We start from the raw sequence: 21307 nt of genomic DNA on the forward strand, positions 1-21307 counted from the left end.
CACATTTGGTATATATATAAATTATGGTATGTTTTGTGTACGAGTCCATACGGTATAAATGTTTAGATATGATTTGACAGTTTATTTTATTAAATATCAAAAATCTAAATGGTGTGCATTATAGCAGATACCTAGTCAAACACTTTACAGTTGGTTTTATGACTAAGTCATTCCCTTCAAATGCTATTGAGCTTTAAATTAGGGAATATTTTGTGTGAGAGTTCATTTTGTAGTGAAATACATGGCAATATTTACATGTTATAATAGTATATTTTAATAAATATAAAAAATCTAGAAGGTGTGCGTCATACCTGACACCTACATGAACACTTTACAGTTGGTTGTGTGACTAAGTCATTCCCTTCAAATGCTATTGAAGTTAGAAACGTGTAGAACAATGTCGTATGTAACTTTAGAGACGGTCCCTTAATTTCCGCATATCTGCGAATATCGAACGTAAAGCGTCAAACCAACTTTATGCCAGTACTTTACAAAATCTAGTCGCTGTTGTGCGGTTTGAAAAAAGAAAAAGAAAGAAAGAAAGAAAAAAAAAAAGGTATCCTTTAGTGCGTTTGGTTGTGTTTCTTGTTCATTTGAATAATTCTCTAGATGCTGCAGAAGAAGTAAAAATGTTTTATATAATAAATAAAATATAACATGAATATACACAGAACAGTGCTGTGTGTGAAAACATCTTCAACAAGTGTCTAAACTACTGTGTAATGTAGTCTTAAAAGAAATTAAGCAGTACATTAAGTATAATAAACACTAGGATATTTATTTTTAATTGCTGTTCGTTTGGATGTTTTGCTGGTTTGGAGTGAGAAGCAAAACACGGAAGTGAGAAATACAACAAACACCCGACGTTTAGACGAAACTAAACGCTAAACATTCAACTAATATTAACAAAGGTGATAATACCTTCTAGCTGTCACCGGCAACATAACGTCGGCATCTCTTTTGATGGACAACAACGTCATTTAAACTCTTCCTCGTCGTTTTATTGCCGGTCTTCCTCTTCTTCTACGGCAAGTTGCGTACAGCTGTATAGTTCACTACTGCCGCCTAGTGATTCGGATGTTACCTTAGCTGGCGCATGCGCAGTCCAAATAAGAATCGTACAGAGGTTTACTGCGCATGCGTTGCTTTTTTTTTAATTAAAGGAATAATGTTAAAAAGTCTGTTAGTATGGTATAGTGCAGTAGAGTATGGTAGTCGCTAATATTTTTATTATATAATTACGGCATTTTAAAAACTTCTAGGTACTTTAATTTCCATAAACTAATTATTTTTAAAGCTCTGATCTATATGCATACATTTAGCTGGAATAACCAAGATAATCAGTATAAAAATAAATCTACACTCCAACATTGATTTAATAAAAAAAATTGATTAGTTTCTCAACTGTGTCGTGCAAAATACCACATGTATTTCTGTTTCAATTAAATTAATAAAACATACCATTTACTAAAAAGGAGAATTTGCTGTGAGTAGTGTATAGTCATGTACAGTATCGTTGTGGAATCTTCTTCAGCAAAAAATAAAAACTTCTGAGTCTCGAGGGATTTGATGCCAAAAAGACATTAGACTTTTATTACAAAAAAGTAACAAGAGCCGAGTCGATTTGCAAAGCAACTGCTGGACTCCATCTTGATACACTATTTTATACACTTTCAAAACAAGGATTCTCTAGGGTTCATCCATCTTTTATTTGATAAGAGTATAAAAGAAGACTTTTAGTAAACTAACACACACACACACGTCCTTGAACATTGCTGCATCTTCTCATACACAGGCGGCTTTATCAGTAGATGCATATTCTGTATTTTCTAACTTCTGCAATTTAAACAATAGACCATTCATATAGCTTGGCAATAATAGTGAATACCCACTAAGGAGCAACAAATTCCAGGCTATCAAAAAGATAAAGGACAGGCTCAATTGTATTCAAAAAGATACAAACTAGGAGTGAGAAATGGGTACTCAGTGATTTCCCACAAGCTGGAGTTACACCAATTTGTCCTAATTTCACCTACATGGATTTTCACTTATTTTCTGATTAATAAAATATTCCATGTATTATTACAACATAATCATGTTTAAATGCTGATTTAACCTTAAGCCCTTCTCTCTTCATGATTGAAACACATTTCAAAGTCATTATTAGGCCTTTGATTGATTAAAACATTTCTTATCACTCTGATTATTTTAACATTTGATGGACTACATTATAACCACACTTTGGGGTATTAGGGTATTAGGGTGTGAGGGATTCTGCAGTGATTATGAGCTGTATTTACTGCCATTGTTCACTCTCTCACAGGACGTTCTGAAACACTCATTCTTTCACTTCTGTATTCATAAACACAGAAGTGTGGATAAATGTCCCAACTCAATTTTACAGCTATTTGAGTAAATTAAGCTCTGCCATGCAATGACTGACTGGCATGTTGTGGCCATATTATTTACAACTCTCAGTATGTTTTTGATAATTATTGAGGTTCAGAATTTCCTGGGTAATATGACACCAAATGTATGAAAATAGGGCAAAAATCAGTTTTGAATATTAAGCAAATTATCATAAATCTCAGTGGGCACAGCTAAATAGACCATTCATGAGTTACAGCTATTTACGTGAATTAGGTTCCACCTCACAAGAATTGACTGGCATGTGACAACCATGTTGTTTAATGGTCTTAATTTTTTTTCCAAAGTTTTTGAACTTTATTGAGCTTTACTCTCTCCTGAATAGATTGATACCCAACTACATTTGTGAAAATCATAGCCAAAAACCATAGGACTAGTTCGAAAAGTAGGTTTCATTCACATATTAACCAGATTAGCTCAGAATCTACAGTAAGTGGGCAGAGCTAAATGCTTATTGAGGCTTTTTTTTGTTGTTGTGAGAACCCACAGAATAAGGGGAAAAAAGAACAGTCAAATTGCAAAAGCTGCCATAATCGTGTTGGTCAGTATGCTAAAAGATTTGTTTTGTTTCGGACAAACCAAAAACCAACAATGTTCACAATTTTCATAGCTAATCTCGAAGAGAAATATTTAGTCCATGTAAAAACTGAATTTAATCTAACAAATTGGACATGCTCTTGTTCTCACAGGTATCTGCAATCTGAATGGTCATCCAATTCGTGCTGATGGATTCCCTCAAAAAAAAACAAAAAAAAAAAACAATAATAATAATTCAAGTGTTGATGGTGTATTATGGAGTTTTAATGCATGGAAAATGTCAACAACTAGTTACAACCTCTTTTCATTCCAACAGAAAAAGAAAAGTAAAGAACATACATTATATGTATGTGGACTTACAATGATAATACCTGATAATCACACCCATATGTGCTTGTTGAACATCACATTCCACATTTAGTCCCCTTTTGCTTTGTTATAACAACCTCCACTCTTCTGTGGAGGCTTTCCACTAGATTTTGGAGTGTGGCTGTGGAGATTTGTGTTTATTCAGCCACGAGAGCATCAGTGAGGTCAGGCACTGATGTTGATTGCTGGGCTGCAGCCGGTGTTCCAGTTCATCACAAAGGTCTTGAGTCGGGTTACCATATACTGTATAATGTTTTTGGTAGACTACCGTAGTGCTTTATTTACAGTGGACTTTCCTATTCACTATATATATATATATATATAATCCTTAATACTGGACATAACATTCGACCAATAGAAGGCAACCAATTACCAGAGCCTTCCAGTTTCCATTAAAACCAATACTATTCCCATTATAATTGTTACAACCATTACAAATTGTATGAGAGTTTCTGTTGTTTTTTATTTTATTTCCACAGGGAAATAAAATAAAAGATAAGATAAAATGTGATAAGGCAATTGATTAATCTCTGATAAGACAACATTTTAAGTAAAATTAGAATAAATCAATCAGTAACAAAAACTAAATGTAAAGAATGAGCGTTATTTATACAAATCAGAGCTTGTGGAGATACACACATTAACCCGAGTACACAATAACTGTGCAGCTATGAAATTAAAATCGATAAACTATGGGATATAATTACAAACACTTCCACACTACAGTGCTACATAGCTGCGTTACAGGTGGTGTACAGCTCTATATAGCAAAGTATGCATACTAGCACACAGGGTCGGTAGGGGGGACAGGTAACCATAGTAACAGTGGAGCGCTGATGTCACCGGAAGTCATAGGCTCCGTTAGTGAGCTGCCCAGTGAGTTTGGAAAGAAAGCGCGTTCACGCGCCGAGAGTTGACCAACCAGAGAGAAAAAAAGTGAGGGAGAGAGAGAGAGAGAGAGAGAGAGAGAGAAAGCACGTCAGCGCGCTTGACTCACGCGATTGTGAAGTTATCGCGCGCTCTAGTCGCGCACTGTGGTTGTGTGTGGAACATCGCGCGCCGCTGCTGCTGCTGTTGCTTCTGCTGCTGACTTCCTTATTCCAGTAAAACTTTTTTTTATTCGCTTTCGGATTTTCTCGCTCTTGCGCGGTGAGTTGGATGAAAAAGGAAAAAAAAGTATCGTCCATTGTCCTTGCTTTAATCATTTCTTATTTTTGTGCTGGTCGTAGATGGTGATTTTTTTCATTATTCTTTGTTATTGCGCTACATAACATGGAGCGCGTGCGTCTCTAAAAGTTCTGTTAAATACTTGAACGATGCAACGTTGTTGACAAATACATGTTATAGACACGTTCTAGCAATGATTTACCCAGAATGAAGTGTTGTGCACAAAAACAGACTGCAGAATGCATTTGTTATTAGAGTGTTAATGTGTAATGAACTTGTAATTACAGTGTTGAATATGGGGTTGAGTTTGGATTTAGGGCTCTTTTGTGTACAGTGTAGAGTTGAGTGTAGAATTGTTGTATATATGTTATATCTAGCAATAGTTAGTCAGACTAAAACTGTTCAGAATGCTTGCAAAGTGTTGAATTTGCTGTCACAGTGTTTATTAATGGTAGTATAAAATGATGACCGTGTTGAATAGGGGGTTAGATTTGGATTTAGGGATGTTGCTTTGAAGGAGCATTATGTTTCTTCTGTGGGTGCCAATAATATGGGACCACTGTTTAATTTACACATCATGGATGATTGAACCTTTTCTGTCAGTATAACTCAGCTTTTGCTTTTTTCAGGTTTCCTTGTTTGTATCTTCTTATTATTTTTCTGGAAAATATACATGATGTGGTAAATTGAATTTTTAGCTCCTGTTATAGGGTTCAGTATCATTTTCTTTTTCCCCACTTCCCCCTGAGAGAACCTTTTTATTCTCCCCAACTCCTGCTATGTTGAAAACTACATCAGAATACAGCATTTGCAGTGTTGAATTAACACCTCCAAGGCTGAACCAGTGTTTATGTCTGATGATTTATTTCTACAGGATTGAGACAGATGTGCGATTTTACAAGTCCAGCTGGACACTAGGGAGTTTTTTTCCCCTCTGTGTGGCCGTGTTCGGCGCTTTTGGCTTCCTAATCCCTATAAAGCACGCTTGTCTTTTCCACTTGCTGCTGAAGTTTCTAGGAAGTTTTAAGTCCAGTTGCGAAACAGGCATTAAGTGTGGAACAAATTTGCTGTCAGTAGGGGATTCTCTTAAACTCCCCCCATCCTAACACTCTTTCATCTTACACCATGGCCCAAGGTTTGAGACAAAATATTTAGAATTATGCTACTGGTTTGCGTTATCTGTGAAAAATTGTTCAAACTCACCTTACTGAATTTTTTCAAGATAACCTATACTAACTTATGGTGAGTTTGTAATTACAGGAATTTTATTTAGTTATAAAGTGAACATACAACAGCTGATTACTAAGTTATATAATACATTTATGCAGTTATTTATATCATATCAGCTGCATGAGTAATGAGTAAAGTGCTATTGAAGAGGTCACACAGTTTCTTTCATTCTTCTTGTAAAAAAAAACCCCACATACTGCACTATTCCAGATTTTTTCCAGCCTCTACTTGTGACCCCTTTGTTACTGTACTAAACTGCCATTGCCTTTTGCTTTCTGTGTGTGAGCTATTTTCTAGATAATAATTCTAAAATATCCACAATACTTTTGTGTTTGTGTGTCTGTTTCACACATTATTTAAGCATTAGGCAAATCTGGAATGTGTGAGGTGTTGGCTGCTTCTTATCTCACACTCTTTAGGTGCGAAGAGGAAAATTTTTTGGAGTTTGATGTCCATGGGTGTTTCCCAAACTGACACGAGTTAAACAAACTGTCAGCATTGACACAGGCTTCCTGAATTAAGGGCTGGAGGGGTGAGTGGCCAGGGGCCAGCCGAGAGAACATGCAAGAGCAGGAGAAGGGGAGGGGAGCGAGAGAAACATCCCATAAACTCCTCCTCAGACTCTTCAGGAAGGGCAAGAGGTTATCGTGTTTTGGCTCTTTGTTTTTCCACCAAACGTCCACATCCATGTCCATCCAGTCCGCCATGCCATTTTTTTGTCTTAAAATGAATGTCCATGCCTACATGACGAGGTTGGAGACGGCAGACAGGATGGAGTAGAATCTCCTCAGCATGCCTTGTGATCCTTTTTCCCTTTCTCCAGTGGTGGTTCCATCAGTTTTATGGACATTCTTGAGATTGTTTTCTGCTTCTTTGATGGACCTTCTGTGGTGCGGGGCTTTTTCATCCATCCATCCATCTTCTATACCGCTTATCCTTTTCAGGGTCACAGGGAAACCTGGAGCCTATCCCAGGGAGCATGGGGCACAAGGCGGGGTACACCCTGGACAGGGTGCCAATCCATCGCAGGGTAGCGGGGCATTTTAAATCTGAAAAATACTCAACCAGAGGTCAAGTGTAGATGTTTGGTCTGGAAACACTTTCTGCAATGCAACGAAAGAAAACAAGAAAACAGAAAAGAAGTCATTGCAATTCGAGCTTCCTGTTGTGACCCGTAGCACACCAAAGGAAATCCCAATATAGATATGGAAAGACTTCCACATGGCCGTTCTGCAACTTCGAGACAATAACAGAATTACCTGAAACTTTCCCCTGGTTTTCATCATTTCCACCTCTTATAGGATTCTAAATCGGGAAGAGTGTCATCATTGTATTAGAATGACGAACAGCACCGAGAGGGGATTTCTGCTGATAGTTTATTTGTTAAAGTAGGATTTCAGTGTCTTGGTGAGCTTTTTAATGCCAAGTATGAAAACCAGATTGTTTAACATGAGTAGTATACTGAAATGATGATTACTCGTACTCTGTTCCCTGTGCACAGTTTCAGTTTTCAGTGGACTCACCAATCAAAAATGGGAGGAACCTAAAGCATATTGGCGTAATCTGTAATCTGTTTTTGCTATAAATATCTGTATTGTTATAATACAATACACAAACATCAAAGCATCCTTAAGTGTTTATGGTTACTGTAATGGAACATCAGCTATAGACTTATTCCCTCGCCAGCCTCTGTATTTTTTCTTCTTCTTGAAGTTAATAAATGCAGCCTGTCACATTGCCAAGGAACCACAAAGCCCAAAGTACAAGTCCCTGTGTTAGCTGTTACTATAGAAACGATAATGTAGAACTCTAGTCAAGTCCCAGACCAGGACTATAGCCATCAAATCCTTTTTGAGCCCAAAACTTTACTTCAGCTAGTCATCTTCATTCCTGCACAGGCCGTTTTCTAGAAGGACTTGCTTCTTGTCAAACTTTGTGCATGCTAAAAGAAAAGACAACATAAACATTATTTCTTACATACTCTCGGTCGAGAACAGCACCATACTCAACGAGACCAATGACAAGTCAGAGTCAGTGCAGAAAATGTGTAGAGACTGCACTCGTGTCCTACAGCCTAATGGTAAAGAATTAGAACGAGCGCATTCATATAAACCTGTGATTTAAATCTGTACTAGTGTCAGAGCTGCTGTTATAGAGAATTAATCAACACCTTCTGACCAATCGGAATCCAGAATTCAGCTGCAATATGGTATAAACTAAGATATTCAACATGTACAATAATGTGGACAAGAGCATTACTCTAAGGATGGGAGATACGAAAATGGGTAGGTTCTAATGGTCCTATGTGACTCTGACTAGGATAAAGCAGTTACTAAAGATGAATATAAGGTTGAATGAACCACTAAATGAACGAATAGCAGAAGCAATCTCCATCATTCTGTTCACAAGGTTGGATGTATCCTATGGTGGACAAAACTGCCGGCTAAGTCTGGCATGCTTTTAAAAAAAAAATGACGGCACGTACCTCAGGTTGGGTCCAAAATTAGATCTCGCTGGGGACCTTTACTCGTTCTTTTCACTTCCTTGGGGTAAACTACCAGACAGACACGTCTCCTGCTCTCCTATTGGCTCATAGAGAGTCATAAAAAAGTCAAAAATTGTATACAAACATTAAGCTACTTGAAGATGATGTAACCCAGTTCACTCCCACTATAAGGCCAAAACAACAAAAACCTGTGATTTTGGAATAAAACCTCAATCGCAACATTCACCCGCTGATCACATGCTGTTTAGTGGTTTTTGTAACATGGTCTTGCTCTTTATAGCAGTCTGCATGTCTCAGATTGAGTAAAAAGTCACCACAATAGTTTGAGTTAAAGTTTTTTACTTCATAATATGGAAGAATTGTTCAGATTCAAATAGCTTCATTTTAATGAAATGGTTGTAAACAAAATGGTTGTGTTATAAGCTCGTTATAGAAACAACTCCTTTCGTGTGACAGTTTGAACCGACGGCGTCTCAGTAAGAGGTAAAGAAAGGCGTTTTCAAGGACTTCAGTCCCGAAGGTTTTTCATCAAACAATGCATTATTGTCACCAAAGTACCAGAGCGAGCCAGTAAAGCTCTTTGGTGTAGCCCATACGGCAGTTTGTTTTGTTAGTACGGATGCCCCTGCGCCGCTGTCAGCGAGAGATTCTGAGAACGAGGGAAGGAAAGCAGGAAGGAAGGTTTAACAGGACGGACACCACATATGGTTTTCAGCACCATTTATTATTAGCCTGCACAAAATCATACGCCACATCGTATCCAAAAAAAATCCCCCAAAAATTACGTCTACATGATTTAATTTAACATTACAGCTGTTCGTTCACTGAAAGCGGAATCTCAACAAATTCATTCAAGTTCATCCAACACAGGTGTATTTACTTTGTGATGTGATTGAGTCTCTCTCTTCTTAAAAAAGAAAAAAATGAATGGAATTTCTTAATAAAACTGCTTTCCATTCAGATGGATGTTAATGAAAGATGAAACATACTCTTATTAATTCAGTCTGTCTGTCTGGACTTCTCGGAAGCGTTTTTCTTACCATTCCACAAAGGCAAGGGGGAAAAAATTGGATAGTTTTCCACATATGAGCCGAATCATGTGGTTTTGTTCCCCCATTCCGAGCAGGAAATGTTTGGAGGTCGAACAAAAGAATCACATGGCGTCTCGTGCCCCTTGGCCACGTATGGACCGATTGATTAAAAAAGGAAAACAACAACAACAGAGCCACGAACACGTTTGAGAGACTTGGCGGACATTAGCATTGGAAGGTTAGAGATAGAGCTTTTGGTTTCCTTGAAACATCTGAGAGACGAGGGATTGATCAGAAGCCAGGAGTTTTCCAAAGCCAATGTAGTTTTCACATTAAATGGCCATTACAGGGAAGGAAATCTAGGAAAAATGAATTATTCTGAATTTGTAAATGCTTTCACCTAATCAGATCATTGTTTTGGTGAAATGTCTTCATGATTTACCACCACTTACGGTAAGATTACTCACCGACAGTGAAACACATTGATGTGCTACCCAGACACCTTTCACCTAATGGTAAATGATGCTCAGTATAAGCTAAGGTCATCACAGTGCGTAACAATCTTTCCTTTTTTTTTTAGAAACTTGTCCCTGGTCTGCCTGTCCATGGCCAAAACGGGCACAAGTGAGTCTTCTAATGTAGGTCTGAGGATATTCACACTTCCCCCGTATTGTAGTCAGGGGTCCCTTGATAGACTGGACTGTTATGTCAAGAAGGCTTGGATTCTTTCCACTTGCCTTTGGCCTTCTAACAGCTCTGTTGCTACAGTCCTGGCTCGGACAATGGATTCGCCGATCCCCGGCTGTTTGCTTGGGGAAAATCGAAGTTTACTAAAACTGAGCCAATACAACTAACCACCGGAAAGTCATTGGAGAGAAAGTGTTGTGAAACTCTGTTTTTGCACTGAAGTTTCTAGACCATTTCAACAGAGGGGGCCAGGCTGGGGTCAGTTGATCTGTTAGAGGGGCCAGTTACATTCTGACACCATTTTGTTCCCTCAAATAATGCAATATTTTCTATAAGGATGTCTCATGGCTGTGGTAGAATTACACAATTAAGTTAGACTGGGTAGTTTAAAAAGTTTTACCCACCTTTATTTCTTCCTCGCTGCTCTCGCTGTTTTGCTATCTTCCTGTCTTGCAATGCAAACTCCACGCGCACAATAAAATGACAATAAAAATTAATCACGTGATATACGTAATAATTATTGCTCAGTCGACTCACTTCAAATCGCACCGCTCGCACTCCCCACCCTTTACACTCCCCGCCACTTTCACTCTCGCGCCTCTATGGTCCATTATGATCCATTCAAGTGGAGTGGAGTGTAATGAAGTGTAAGCATTTATGTCTTATTCGTGATTTGTTTGCACCTCTTGTGCATACGATATCACTGATGAAGTAAAATTCTGTTCTGTGTTTTCAGGACCGTTGTGTTAATTCATGAGAAGAACCATGTTTGGATATTGGATAACCTCATTTTTGTTCCTGTCCACATTTTGTGAGGTACACTGATGTCCAGTCACCATTACAGTGCAGTCTTCTCACATTATTAAATCATTGAATTTGTCCCATTTATTTATGTGCTGTTTATGCACATTTTCTTAAAAGCCTAGCATTTTATGGATTGTCTACTGAACTGTTTGTTCCGATCCTGCAGTTGTTCACCGTGGCCTGCTCGTCCCAGAACGACAAGCAACAGAAATCCAGGAACAGCACTCACGAAATCGACCCCAGTCGCAACACGATTATGATGGCCCAGTTTGAGTGCTACCAAAAGATTGCAAAGGACACCAATCACAATCGAAAAGGTAAAAACTTCTAATTCACATTTTAGAGATGTTAAATCAGAAAAAAGTGTGTGTGTGTTACTCGATTAGAAGAGGCGGCAGTGACGGATTTAAAAAAAGATAGTAAATTATAAGTCTTATGAAATTCTTATGAAACATTACAGCAGTTGTGTTTAGTGTCCGAAATACCTTTTCTTACAATTCTTTACCTTTGTATAAAAACAAAATAAAAGCACATCACCCTGATTTCCTTAAAATCGTATAAAGTGTTTGTTTTTTTCCCCATTAAAATAGTAGTTTTATTGTATTTAGAGCAGCTGAGACTAATAGGAACTGTGCAAAGATGATTGGTTGTCGTGTCCCAAATGGTATAAATTTTATTGCATATTTGATGTAAGGTTAAAAGCATGAAAACACGACAGGACATGCAAATCGAAATGTTTTATTCTTCTTAAACCACAGCGATTTGTCAACAACTGCAATGATTTTTTTTTTGAGAACTTCTTATGAGTTTAATGTTATGGAACGTCCACAAACAAGTTAGTTCCTTTTCCCTCACCAGCCTCTCTCTTTTTTCTCCCTCTTGAATACCGCAAAGCGTAAACTCCTCTGTCCTGACGATGTCAGAAAACTTAAAGTTACAGCTATACCTCTAACTGTGACACTGGAGACTCCTTCCATAAATGTTAAGTTTCTTTTTGAATCAGTTGTTTCAGTACCTAATCTTAACTTACCTAGAAGGTCTAAATAAAAATTTTATGAGTATGAAGTGTCTTCTACAGAACAAATGCCTAGTTCAAATGGTAAATTGCGCACTTATATAGCGCTTTTATCCAAAGCACTTTACACTATGTCTCATTCACCCATTCACTCACACACCAATGGTAGCAGAGCTGCCATGCAAGGTGCTAACTTGCCATTGAGAGCTACGTTGGGTTTCAGTGTTTTGCCCAAGGACACTTCGGTATGTGGAGTCATGTGTGCCAGGAATCGAACCGCCAACCCTACGATTAATGGACAACCCGCTTTACCACCTGAGCCACAGCCGGCCCCTATGATACTTTAACTTTAATGACAAGTTACAATTGCTTGTAAGTAGGCTAATTTCCATGTCCATTGCCTCAAGATGAAACGCTTAGTGCGTAAGGACACTTTTGGAATAAGGGTATACATGTATATGTATTTCTTTTCTTCTTTGAGCGGACAACAATTGACTCACTGGAATGCCATTGTATTTTGTGTGTTGGGCGTGTCCGACTCTATGTGTTGTTCATCTGCAAACACTCAACATATTCCTGTTATGTGGCGCAGCTCCAGCTGTTTCCACGCCAGACGTTTTGTTTGACAGCGAATGTGTAGATTGTCAGAACTTGTTGATCTGTTCCATGTCGTTTTTTTTTTTTTGCGGCTAACCAGCACGAATAAATCAGAGTTATCTGTCAGTAAATATGTCTGAACTGCAGTGTACAGCCATCTCCCGGAGTTCTGGGAAGCAGCTACGACTTTAAGAAGACAGATTTTGTTTAACGATATTAGATTAGATTTGGAAATAGAGTGTTTAGTGAACGTCTGTCTAATTAGCCGTTTATCATTAGAGGACTGCTCTTACTGAAAAGGATACATTTTACAAAAGCATTAAGCACAATGCATAAGTGTGAAGTTATTTCTGTGTACTATTGCTCTTTTTCTCTAAGGATATTTACCTAATTTTTTATCTGTAAAGCATTTCAAAAACAATTTTTAACTGGCAGTGTGTAAATACCACTACTACTACTAATAATAATTATTATTATTAGTAGTAGTAGTAGTAGTTGTAGTAGTAGTATGATTTCTGAGTGATGCTTGTTCTACCATTTAATGACAATTCTTTTGTGAAACAGCATATTATTCTTATATTTCTGAGTATTTCAAATTTGTCACAACCTAACTGAGCTAATATCATTGTGTTCAATTTTTTGCATCATTTCGTAACACACGGCACTGTAGCAGAACTGAAAGTAATTTGTTATTTCATTAGGAAAACTGCTGCAACATTTTGTTCTAGGGAGTGCCATTGACCTCCAGTGGTTTATTAATGCATAAATACCATTCTTGTCAGCTTTTCGGATGCGGATGTACCGTTAAGTTAAGAATCTTAGAAAGATGACGTGCCGATCTGGGAAACCCCTTCAGCTAAATCCTGGCAAAAAAGAACGAGCCAAAATGTTTCTGCTTAAATATACTTAAACCTCAGTGTAGATGTAGAAGTGATATTATATACTTTCAAATCAGTACAAACACGTATCAGTACATTGATATTGGCTCAGTGAATCAGTGATTCAGGGCAGTGGAACACACTCGGAGGAAAGCACTATTTGCTCTATGCCCAGCTCACAGCCCCCGTTCACACCTGGCATTAACATGCGTCCTGGGAGATCGGATCACAAGTGGACAGTCGAGACGCATAGCCGTTCACACGTCATGTTGTGAACGCGTCTCCAGTGACCACTTATAGTCGGATTTCATACACCGTTTCAGCTGGAAAAATGCTGCCACGCACATTTATTATGTCAGTCTGCTACTGCTAAAAATGCCTCGCAAATCCAATCTCATGTACCTTTATGGACTGTTTCAAACATTTTAATCGCCTGGTCTGCTAACAATCTTATAAATGAATGAGAGATGAGGTGACGAATGAAGCTATGAAAAGCAGCTGCTTTCGTCTCTGCTGTTATAGCATCGCCTTTATGCATTAGCCTAGAAAGCTCTACGGTTCAGCGTGATTTCCAAGCAATCTCGCAACGAATATGTATTTTCCGGCTATGGGCAATGATGCAGTCAATTAGATGGTCATTTTTTTGCTGTCCGAGACTCATCGAGACACCTTCATGTTCACGTTATAAACGTGATGGGGCCGTATCCATCCCAGACCACCTCCAAATGTGGTTTGAGTGATCAGATCACAATGAGTCTTCGAGATACCAGGACACATGTTAATGTAGTATGAGCGATGCCATAGACACCCACGATTGGCTAGATTGACACAGAAGAGAGAGTATGCCCCTCCCACCCAGATATTTGTCTCTTATTTATTTAGCATGATTAGTGTTCTGTGTGTGTGTAGTCCCACGTTCCCTACCAAAACTTTCTTGCGTGATTCCCTGTTGAACAGTTCTTAATGCCGAAGCAAATTCATATACCTGGCAAGTACTAAAGAATGAAGAAGGTACGATTAAGCTTGTGTTTGTGTGTGTGCCTGTGTGTGTGCTGTGCAGCTGGGTTGATGTGTAACCGCACATGGGACGGTTGGCTGTGTTGGGACGACGTGGAGGCCGGAAACACTGCAACACAACACTGTCCTGATTACTACAAGGATTTTGACACTTCAGGTAAAAAAAAACGAATATTCCGGTGCAATTCAGTTCAATTCAGCTTTATTTGTATAGCACTTTTAACAATAAACATTGTCACAAAGTTGTAAGAAACACTTCAGGTTGTGCTATAGGAAAATGATCAACTTAGCTTCGCTTCATCACACCACCTTGTCTTTGATTACTTTCCTATAAAAAATCCATAAACAAAATTGAGAAAGCTCTGTACACAGAGCTAGAAAACGTGGCTTGGACAGAAAGGTGTGATAATGCGTTCAAATAAAATTCCTAAAAACCAAAGAACTTGGAATTCCTACTCGGAAGCTCTGGAAGGTCTCATCTTATGAATATGTGCAAATATACATCACTCAACACAGTGTTAGATTTTTGCTAACAAAAGACGAACATGGAGGCATCCATGTTTTTTTCCTGCTTTGTAGTAGACATCAAAAATGACATAATTCCTAGTTCTGACATCCACACTTCTGAGTTAAATTGAACACAGCATAAGAGTTTGCAGCTAGACAAAGATACAACAAGGTATAAATAGACAAACTAGACAATTAAGAGCTGGACAGTGAACAGTTGGGATTTACATTTGGGAGATACAACAATGACAGGATAGGGGGCTTCTAACAAACAAGTTTGTTTGGCTTTGCAAGTTTGTTAACGTTATTAATGAAGCCTTAATGCTGAATTTAGTGATTTGTTAATGTTAACTATTGCAGTAATTAATGGTACTCAAAAGAACCTTAATGCAATATGTTACGAATGTTTACTGTTTTTCAGAGGTGGCCACAAAAATCTGCACCGAATCTGGCAAGTGGTTTGTCCACCCTATCAGCAACAGAACCTGGACCAATTTCACGACCTGTAAACAATTCACTGTTGAGCGCCAACAGGTGGGTTTGAAATGAAACACTATAGAATGCTTGTTTTTATGTGTACATACATAAGATAGCTACTACGCTTATCCTGTGGCCTTTTGTAGCGTCGCTTGTGCACATCCTCAGAAATCAAGGCTTCTGGTCCAAAAGTGGAGGCAGTATAGAACCATGCGAAACTAGCAATGTGTCTCAAATCACATAATAATATACTATTCTAAACCATTACTAAGTACTAACACTAACCAGTGTTCCCATTACGGTTAATGTTTAATAAAAACTCTCAAACTGACCAAAATGTCTGTTTTGCAGACCAGTCTTCTGGATTTTCTAGTTTAGTTAATACTTTTGAATGTATTTTTAATAAATACTTTTGAATCGAGGTTATTAAAGACAGACAAAGTTTGACTTTGTCTTGTACAGTTAACGTCACTGCACGAAATCGCTTACTGTTCAACTCGGAAACCTGATGGACAGGAATGTTTTGGTTCGTCTAGTTGATGTTGTTTTTAATCCTACAGATGTACATAAAGTACACATGCGAATGTGTGGGAAAAAATGCTGCTTCTGTACACTGTACAATTCTTGCTGGATTGTCTGAAAATCAAAGTCAAATAGCGTTAAGAGCATTTCGGTGCTAAAGCAGGACATCAGCCCCTACACGCACATTTTATTTTACCTGCTTTATCTACACTACATATTTTTATCTCTTTGAATACATGATAATATGTTTGTACATTATATGTTTTATTTGTTAATTTAGGCGGCGCTTAACCTCTACTACTTGGTCCTGATCGGTCATGGATTGTCATTGATCTCTCTACTTGCTTCTTTGGGAATATTCTTCTATTTCAAGTAAGTGTGATGATATTTTCATACAGAAGTGGCTAAAATTACAAAGTACCTAGTTCAGCACTTGCACTGATTAATTTTCTCTTCCCTCAGGAGCCTAAGTTGCCAGAGGATTACACTTCATAAAAACCTGTTCTTCTCCTTTGTCCTGAATTCAGTCATAACGATTATCTGGTTCACGGCTGTTGTTAACAACGAGGAGTTAGTGCAGTCTAACCAGGTGAGTCGGCATTACGTTGTTTCGTGGCAAGAAATGAAAAAAACACTTGGCGGGGTGCTGTTAGAGGGACGTAATCAATGTTTGTCAGTGGTATAATGTAATACTTTTTAAGCCTTCATAGGTACGCTTAATGTGGTGGAACGTCCGTGAGAAACAAGTTCTCGCTATACACAGTCATTCCCTCACACACTTCACTTGTTTTTTTCTCTGTTTTGTAATAAGTCAAAAAAAAAAGTAGAGCGTCTAATGTTCCCAAAAAAACCCAGCTTACTTCATCCTGAAAACTTTCCCGTTTCAGGAAAACGGAACATTTTTTAATTAAATGTCGCCTCGCATCAACGATTAGACATTTTATTGTTTAAATTACAACTCATTATTGACTAGGCTGCTGTTTTTGGAAGTCATTTAGTGTCTAATGTAACACATATATTAATTTGGTAAAGGTGTATGTTAAAATATTAAGAGTACAAAAATCAAAACTGTGTCATATCCCATGAGTAGCTTTTACTTTTTTTTTTCAGTCTTAATATGCAAAATTTCTTCAAATCAGTTCCAGGAGACTGATTGGCTCAGTGCAAAACTTTCACATCAGTTGGTTTCATTTTGTTTATACAGTATTTTGGCTTGTTGTCATTTCTTCAGCTGCTTGAATTTTTTTTTTCACATTTAAATTGTATAATCGAAGCATATTTTCCTTTTTTAAACTCAGAAACCATGGGGAATGCAAACGTTTGCCCTTGGCTGTAACTGAACACTCATCGGTCACTTCATTATCAATTCATTCTTTGAAAAGAATTCAACTAAGAGTATATTTATATCTTGAATTTTCACGGTAACATAGTTGTTTAGAAGTGTCCGTCTCTTGTGTGTATGTTTTTGCCCCCAGGTGAGTTGTAAGATGTGTGTGTTTATCCACCTGTACATTCTGGGCTGTATGTACTTTTGGATGCTGTGTGAGGGGATCTATCTCCACACACTCATCGTCGTGGCTGTATTTGCAGAGAAGCAACGCCTTATGTGGTATTATCTGCTGGGTTGGGGTGAGTTTATCATCTCCCATGATTGACTTTATTCTACTATATTTCTTTCATGCATGGAATGGATCGTTATTAAAAATTCATAATGGAGAACTTTTGATGTTTCATATTTTTCAGGATTTCCTATTATCCCAGCTGTAATACATGCTATAGCCAGAAGCAATTACTACAATGACAAGTAAGTTAAACTCAGAGCAGAATGTAACGGTTAAAGCTGTTAAAATATGTTAAAATTTGCAACACAACACTACACTCATCAAGAAATCAAGATTGTATGAATATGCAAATCTGGACACGCCCCAAACTGTAAACTGCTTCACCTCATAAACTGGTGTTGTATGTCCCTCTATTTGCATCTTGCGCCATGATTTGCTCGTTTATTTTATGATGCAATAGCTCTTGTCTGTCAAATGTTCAACAATAACTCTGCCTTTCTAGTGAAATTACCAATCAGCAAGCCCTCTTTCTTAAAATAAAAAATCCATCTGTTCCCTCACGTTAAAAGTTTTAATAATAAAAATCATGTTTTTGAAGTTGAGGTTGACTTTAATGCACAGTTATTGTATGTTCTTGCACTGAAAAAAAGGGTGGTGTAACACTGAACAATCTGCATCTTGTTTTCTGCAGTTGTTGGATCAGTTCAAATACGTCACTGCTTTATATTATCCACGGGCCCATTTGTGCCGCTTTACTGGTGAGTGCGCGCTCTCTCTCTCTCTCTCTCTCTCTCTTTCTCTCTCTCTCTGTTCACAACCACAGGGCTGGGCAACATAAGAATATTGCTATACACTTATCGTAATTGTTTTAAAAATATTTACAAACTGATTGGAAGCAGAGGACGTCATACAATTTTGTACTGGATCTTTAACATTATCTGGGTTTTTTTATTACAGAACATTTTATTTTTCCTCTTTTTCAGTGTTAAATCATTTATATATATCATTAACCATTTTTGGCAGTTGCTTTTTATGGGCAGTTTTTTAAAATGTAATTTCCTTAAATTCTGTTCAATTCATTGAGTTTTTCTGATCCTGTCGTTTCCTAATAATCAGTGAACATTGGATGAGCTTGAGTAAATTTTGTTCTGTCATCTATCTTCCATTGCTAACAGAATCCAAACTCTTTAACTGTATGGTGATTTTTGTAATGCAGAGCAGTTTCTACTCGCAACATCAGCAAAGATCTGAATTTTTGAGCTTCACATCATTTATGTGTCTAGGTACTGTATTTCTTTAACAACACATACATTGCTCTCTCTCGCTCTCTCTCTCTCTCTCTCTCTCTCTCTCTCTCTCTCTCTCAGGTGAACCTGTTCTTCCTCCTGAACATTGTGCGGGTGTTGATCACCAAGCTAAAAGTGACCCACCAGGCTGAAACCAGCCTCTACATGAAGGCCGTGAGAGGCACGCTAATCCTCGTGCCCCTCCTGGGCATCCAGATCGTCCTGCTGGCCTACAAACCTGAGGGCCGCCGCTCCAACGAGATCTATGGGTACATGATGGCCATCCTGATCCATTACCAGGTAAGAAGTTACATTACCATCTCAGAAATGGGGTTTCTATGAGAAGGAGAAGGACTGAGGCAGCAGACAGAACCACTGTTCCTCTGAGCTACACTATCTGTTCATTTCTTACACGCGTTCACTTTTTTAATGCAGTAGTAAAGCCGTTGGTGTTGAGATTATCTGTTTATCTCCATCTTCTGCCTCTCTCTAGGGTCTGCTGGTGGCCACAATCTTCTGTTTCTTCAATGGAGAGGTGAGAAATGTTAATTCAAGGCAAAATTAAACGTTTTGTTATTTCGATATGGAATAGTATCCGAACCACTTGGATTTGCATCAGGATTTTGCTAATCTGAATGATTTCAATGAAAAAAAAATTTTATGACATCATTAATGTTTTTGTAGTTAAGCCCTAAAAATTGAAATAATTAAATATCAAATCAGAATATAAAAAAAATTTCACTACATCCAAATCATTTGAAAAAGAAAGACATCAAGCCCTTTAACACTTTTTTGATGTTATGTTGCCGTTCTCTGGTTAAACTGACCTGAACACCCAATTCATAAAAAATCATTTAAACGAATAGGGCTCTGCGATATTATCGATACCTTGATAAATGATTACTCGATACACATTTCTGAGATATCATTGATATGACAATGTATTTTTTTTTATAAATAAAATGGTACTGAATGGATGCCGTTGATTTGACGTATTTTTTAAAAACTTAATCTTCTTTTCTTTTAAACATTAAAGAAAAATATCAACAAACTCAGTTTAATGTTTTTTTTGTTTATTATACTGCTGTTTTCAGACAGTTTGTTAGCTAAATTATATATCGTGATACACATGCTGTATCGTAGAAATGTCCACAAGTATCATGAAACTATATATATATATATATATATATATATATATATATATATATATATATATATATATATATATATATATAAAACTATTCATTAATATAACAAATGAAACACACAAATGGACACAAAAATGCTCTTTACTACTACAAGTGTAAAATGTTTTGTGTAAATTTTTTCTACACAAGCATTTTCTTGTTCACGCTGATTGATGATGTAAAAAGAGCATAGTCATTTCCTTTAATCACAAGTCTAACGTCCTTGATCATCTGATTTGACATGGAGAACACATTATTGCACAGTCTGTTATAGAATTTTATTGGGATCATCTCATACAGTAATATACAAGTAATAATCTTAAGTTCTAAAAGCCGTTCATGTGTGTATGTCCTGCAGGTCCAGGGTGTGTTACGGCGATACTGGAATCAGTACCGCATCCAGTTCGGCAGCACGTTCGCCAACACAGAGGCACTGCGCTCGACGTCCTACACCAACTCCTCCATGACTGAGGTGCACCGCTGCTACAGCATTGACAGCCACATGGACACGCTGAACGGCAAGAGCTTCCACCACATGGAGGCCACCATCCTCCGCTCAGATAACATCTACATGTGAGGATCGTTATCTTTACACACTCAAAGATAACAAACAGAAACAAATGCGAGCCTCCAGCCACCTTAAAGCAGCCCCCATTGGGGACTATCAAAAAGTACTTTGGCACTGAAAGCGCCTTTCGCTATGAAGCCAGATAACATCTTCCATGATTTCTTAACGAGAACGGGATTTCTTAGTGTGAGCTGAGAACTGACACCAAACGCAGAGGGAGGCTAGAACCCACATGACTGATGAACACGAACGCTGATGAAAGCGCCGCCCGTTGGCCTTGTTCACAGTCTTAAACAGGACGGCATGTGGGATTAGCAACACACAAGAGACTTTACAAGAGATCTGGATTACATTCCCTCTGGCTCGGAAAGGACGTTCTGTGAGATTTGGGATAAAAAAAATTTCTATACTGGGTGTATTGATTGTGAAACTCCATCTGTTCTTTGTTGTGTTTCTGAACTTGATGGGTTGAAAAGTTTCTGGAAAAGGGGACTTTATAAAAAGTTGAACTCAAACCAGAGTAAGGCAAAGCGCAAAGCCTATATGCCATTATTTATGGAAAAGCAGTAATGTGTTCAATTTTTTATGCTAATCGCTTGGGAAATTTGACTCCTCATGTGTTTAGAAGTTTTTAACAGTGATAGTCTTGAAACATGGATAATACTGACCATATATATATATATATATATATATATATATATATATATATATATATAGCCTGTATATATGTCTTTTTATACTGTATTAAATTCATTTAATACAGTTTACTGGCTGGCAAAGCTTGTTAAATAGCATACTTTAAATGGAAAAGTATTATTCTTGTTTTTTCTTCCATTTCACTACTTGCAGTCAGCATAGACACGTTTACAGTTTTCTATAAATACATAAATAAGCACAGGAGGCCTTATTCAGCATGTCTTTATGTCTGGAACA

General features: G+C 37.7%; 1 protein-coding gene across 5 annotated transcripts; it reads left to right on the forward strand.

Annotated features, from left to right (window-relative positions):
• The first annotated feature begins 4266 nt into the window (after nt 1-4266).
• calcrlb (calcitonin receptor-like b) lies at nt 4267-21060 on the forward strand. Of its 5 annotated transcripts, none has more exons than XM_053638310.1 (14): nt 4267-4482; nt 5375-9891; nt 10691-10770; nt 10925-11075; nt 14309-14422; nt 15194-15306; nt 16052-16143; nt 16234-16360; nt 17247-17400; nt 17515-17575; nt 18025-18091; nt 18701-18919; nt 19113-19154; nt 20165-21060. In XM_053638310.1, the coding sequence occupies exons 3-14, from the start codon at nt 10708-10710 to the stop codon at nt 20381-20383; spliced, it is 1422 nt and encodes a 473-aa protein (XP_053494285.1). In that variant the 5' UTR covers nt 4267-4482; nt 5375-9891; nt 10691-10707; the 3' UTR covers nt 20384-21060. The 5 variants fall into 5 exon arrangements, with proteins under 5 accessions (XP_053494285.1, XP_053494287.1, XP_053494284.1 ...); XM_053638312.1 differs by having other exon boundaries at nt 9848-9891; XM_053638309.1 differs by having other exon boundaries at nt 4267-9905.
• The last annotated feature ends 247 nt before the right edge of the window (nt 21061-21307 follow it).

The sequence above is a fragment of the Ictalurus furcatus genome, chromosome 12 (genome assembly GCF_023375685.1).
Source record: "Ictalurus furcatus strain D&B chromosome 12, Billie_1.0, whole genome shotgun sequence".
Lineage (NCBI taxonomy): Eukaryota > Metazoa > Chordata > Actinopteri > Siluriformes > Ictaluridae > Ictalurus > Ictalurus furcatus.